Source organism: Phoca vitulina, unplaced genomic scaffold (assembly GCF_004348235.1).
Source record: "Phoca vitulina isolate PV1807 unplaced genomic scaffold, GSC_HSeal_1.0 scaffold36, whole genome shotgun sequence".
Classification (NCBI taxonomy): Eukaryota; Metazoa; Chordata; class Mammalia; order Carnivora; family Phocidae; genus Phoca; species Phoca vitulina.
The window spans coordinates 368,735-372,333 of record NW_022589739.1 but is presented as its reverse complement, the minus strand read 5'-3'; the positions used below and the strand labels follow the sequence as shown (position 1 = coordinate 372,333).

The 3,599-nt window shown below is 63.5% G+C and overlaps 1 protein-coding gene across 1 annotated transcript; it reads left to right on the top strand.

Moving 5' to 3' along the window:
- Positions 1-1,180: 1,180 nt before the first annotated feature.
- Positions 1,181-2,892, top strand: MYOD1 (myogenic differentiation 1). Its single transcript, XM_032426896.1, has 3 exons — positions 1,181-1,810; positions 2,288-2,366; positions 2,642-2,892. Exons 1-3 carry the CDS (start codon positions 1,181-1,183, stop codon positions 2,890-2,892), a joined length of 960 nt encoding a protein of 319 aa, XP_032282787.1.
- The last annotated feature ends 707 nt before the right edge of the window (positions 2,893-3,599 follow it).

The following is a 3,599-nucleotide window of genomic DNA, read 5'->3' as shown; positions in this document are numbered from 1 at the left end:
TCTCAAAAGATCCCACTCTGAAATGGGGTTCTCACGCTGAGTCTGGACTTTCGAGGCCTTTGCGCAATGAACTTCACTGGTGCAGCGCTGTGCGCAAGAAGGAGGGAAAAACAGAGCACTTTTCTTTCCAGCCGAAGACACATCTCCACCCGGACCCACACAGGACACTCCGCTGCGGAAGCACACAGGTCGAGTTAGGCAGGAGTTCACTTCCCTCCCTCCAGGCCGGGGCGGGACCTGGGCTTGGAGAGACTGGCGAGAAGCTTTAGCAGCCATTCTCCTCTTCTGCAGAAATGCGGCTGCGTTTCTAAGCGTCCAGAGAAGGTGGGGTGGGCCCACGGCCCTCTGAGCCACTCCCGGGTAGGAACTGGCCGAGTGACTCGGCCGCCACGTCCAGTTTGTCTCAGGTCTTCCACTTAGACTCTAATTCTCACTGCAGGTTTCTTTGCCTCTGACTCTTGCTTTCTGCTCTCTGTCTCTGTCTCTTGGCTGTCTCTCTCACTGTCTCACTATCTCAGCTCTGAGTGTGTCTCTGCCCTATTGCCATGGGTCTCTCTCTCTAAATCTCTCGCGATCTGTTTTCTACTCCCACCCTGCACCTAGGTCCCCCATAAATCAGAGGACAGAGGGAGACCCAAAGTCAGCTTCGAGTTGAGCGCGCGCGGCCAACATTTCCCGAGGACATAGGACGAGTACGGTGCTGGAGAGGTTTGGAGCGAGTGTGCCCCGGAGCCAAGTGCAGCCGCGTTGGGCTGCCGGCCTCTGCCTTCCTCCCAGCCTAGGGAGGGGTCGGAGCGCGCGCGCGCGCGGGGCTCGAGGGGTAGGGGGCTGGCCAGTCTCTTGCCCCAGCGGCCACGCTGGGGATCCCAAGCTCCTCCCCACCTTGTTTCTATTGGCCTCGGGCGCCCCCGCCCCCAGCCGCCCGCTCGGGCTCTGGGGCCCTTAAGCTACTACCGGATAAATAGCCCCGGGCGCCTCGCGTGACGATAGGGGTGGGGAAGCCCCGGGGCGCTGCCGCCGCTTTCCCATCAAGCCGGAGAGGACCGGGCAGCGGGGGGGGGAAGTGGGGTGTACATTCAGACCCCCGGTACTTTACTACCGCACGGCCAAGACTGCAGAGAGGCAGAAAGTTTCGGGCAACCCCTACCGAAGCTAGGACTGCGCCACCCCCTGCAGGGACATGGAGCTGCTGTCGCCGCCACTCCGAGACGTAGACTTGACTGGCCCCGACGGCTCCCTCTGCAACTTTGCCTCCGCAGATGATTTCTATGATGACCCGTGTTTCGACTCCTCCGACCTGCGATTCTTCGAGGACCTGGACCCGCGCCTCGTGCACGTGGGCGCGCTCCTGAAGCCCGAGGAACACTCGCACTTCCCTGCGGCCGTGCACCCGGCGCCAGGCGCGCGCGAGGACGAGCATGTGCGCGCTCCCAGCGGGCACCACCAGGCTGGCCGCTGTCTGCTGTGGGCCTGCAAAGCGTGCAAGCGCAAGACCACTAATGCCGACCGCCGCAAGGCCGCCACCATGCGCGAGCGGCGCCGCCTGAGCAAAGTCAACGAGGCTTTCGAGACGCTCAAGCGCTGCACGTCCAGCAACCCGAACCAGCGGCTGCCCAAGGTGGAGATCCTGCGCAATGCCATTCGCTACATCGAAGGCCTGCAGGCGCTGCTGCGCGACCAGGACGCCGCGCCCCCTGGTGCCGCCGCTGCCTTCTACGCGCCTGGCCCGCTGCCCCCAGGCCGTGGCGGCGAACACTACAGTGGCGACTCAGACGCGTCCAGCCCGCGCTCCAACTGCTCGGACGGCATGGTAAGGCCAGGACCCCCAGCTAGGGAAGTGAGGGCAGCTCTTGGTATATCTGGGACGTGTTTCCGAGCGCGGGGAGCGGGCCCGCCAGATGGAGGTTTGGGCTGGGAACCTTGCCGCGAGTGGACCCCGGGGTCCTGAGCAGCTGTCACTGGGGTGGCCTGGTGCCTTGGGGGCGCACGGGACAAATGCGAGCCACCCTACTGGGGGCGCTGTTAGAGCTCTGCTGCAGCGACATGAAGATCTGCTTTTCTCCACTTATCCCTATTTACAAAATGCAGATTTATGCACCTAGGCGACTGTCCACTCTCTAGTTGGCCCGGGAGGAGGCTGCAGTCAGCTCCTGTCCGCCCCGATCCCCCAACCAGGGCCCAGAACTCGTGGCTGAGACTGGGGAGTTGGGGCGGGGTGGCTACCGGGAGTGATGCTCTGGCCCCACGCGGTCCCCGAGCCTGACTCGGGCGCCCTTGCCGTTTGCAGATGGACTACAGCGGCCCCCCGAGCGGTGCCCGGCGGCGGAACTGCTACGATGGCACCTACTACAGCGAGGCGCCGAGCGGTGCGTATTTGCGCCTCCTTCGCACGTTACCCCCTTTGAGCTGCCCTGGCCTCCCTCTATCTAGGACCCCCCCCTCCCCGCCCCCAATCCTGGGAGACAGTACAGGGAATGAAATACTAAGCGTGCGGCTTCCTCCCTTTTCGCTCCGGACTCTCCCTGGGTCCTCTCGGACTCGGGCAGGCCTTCAGTTTCCTGTCTGCCCCAAAGCACTGAGCCCGTAGGTGGGAGATTTGTTCGCTGCTCAACTGCATACTAACCTACCCCTCCCCGCGCAGAAGCCAGGCCGGGGAAGAGTGCTGCGGTATCGAGCCTCGACTGCCTGTCCAGCATCGTGGAGCGCATCTCCACCGAGAGCCCCGCCGCGCCCGCGCTTCTGCTGGCGGATGCGCCGCCGGAGTCGTCTCCCGGTCCACAAGAAGAGGCCGCCCAGAGCGAGGTCGAGCGCGGCGCCCCCACCCCTTCCCCGGACGCCGCCCTGCAGTGCTCAGCGGGCGCAAACCCCAACCCGATCTACCAGGTGCTCTGAGGGGGTGGGCGGCCGCATGGGAGGGCTCCGCTGCCTGCGCGCCCGAGGGATGGTGCCCCTAGAGTCCCTCGCGCGCAAAAGATCGAGCTTAAATGCCAACCCCCACTCCCAACCGCGCTTTAAAAGCGACCCCTCCCGAGTTGGGAGAGGCGGGAGAACGGACGTGTGTTTCCACTCCCGCGCTCCACAGTAAGGACACAGTCCTTCTTTTCCACGCAACACCCTTCCCTGAGACTCGCGGCGATGGTCTTTAGGTGTTCCTCCTTGAGGGGCCAGACCCTTCCTCTTCCTTACCCCGATTCCCTGGGCGGGGTGGGACCCGCGCGGATCTAAGCCCCGCCTCCGGACGCCAGTGCGGCTGAAGGGGGCGTGGCCTCCCTCCCAGAGCCCTGGGCGGCTTTGCTCTTCCCTAGCGCCCGCGGGGCGCGCTCGCGTTCCGCGTGTAACAAGTGTAACAGTAACCACTTCACCCCCTCCCCCAGTTCAGGACCACTTTTTGTAATACTTTTGTAATCTATTCCTGTAAATAAGAGTTGCTTTGCCAGAGCAGGTGCCCCTAGGGCTGTATTTATCTCTGAGGCATGGTGTGCGGTGCGACAGGGACTTTGTACGTTTATACGGCAGGTGGGTGAGCCGCAGGCGCTCGCTCAGGTGTTCGAAATAAAGACGCTAATTTATACCGCGGTGGCTCCGACTTTCCCTGGGGA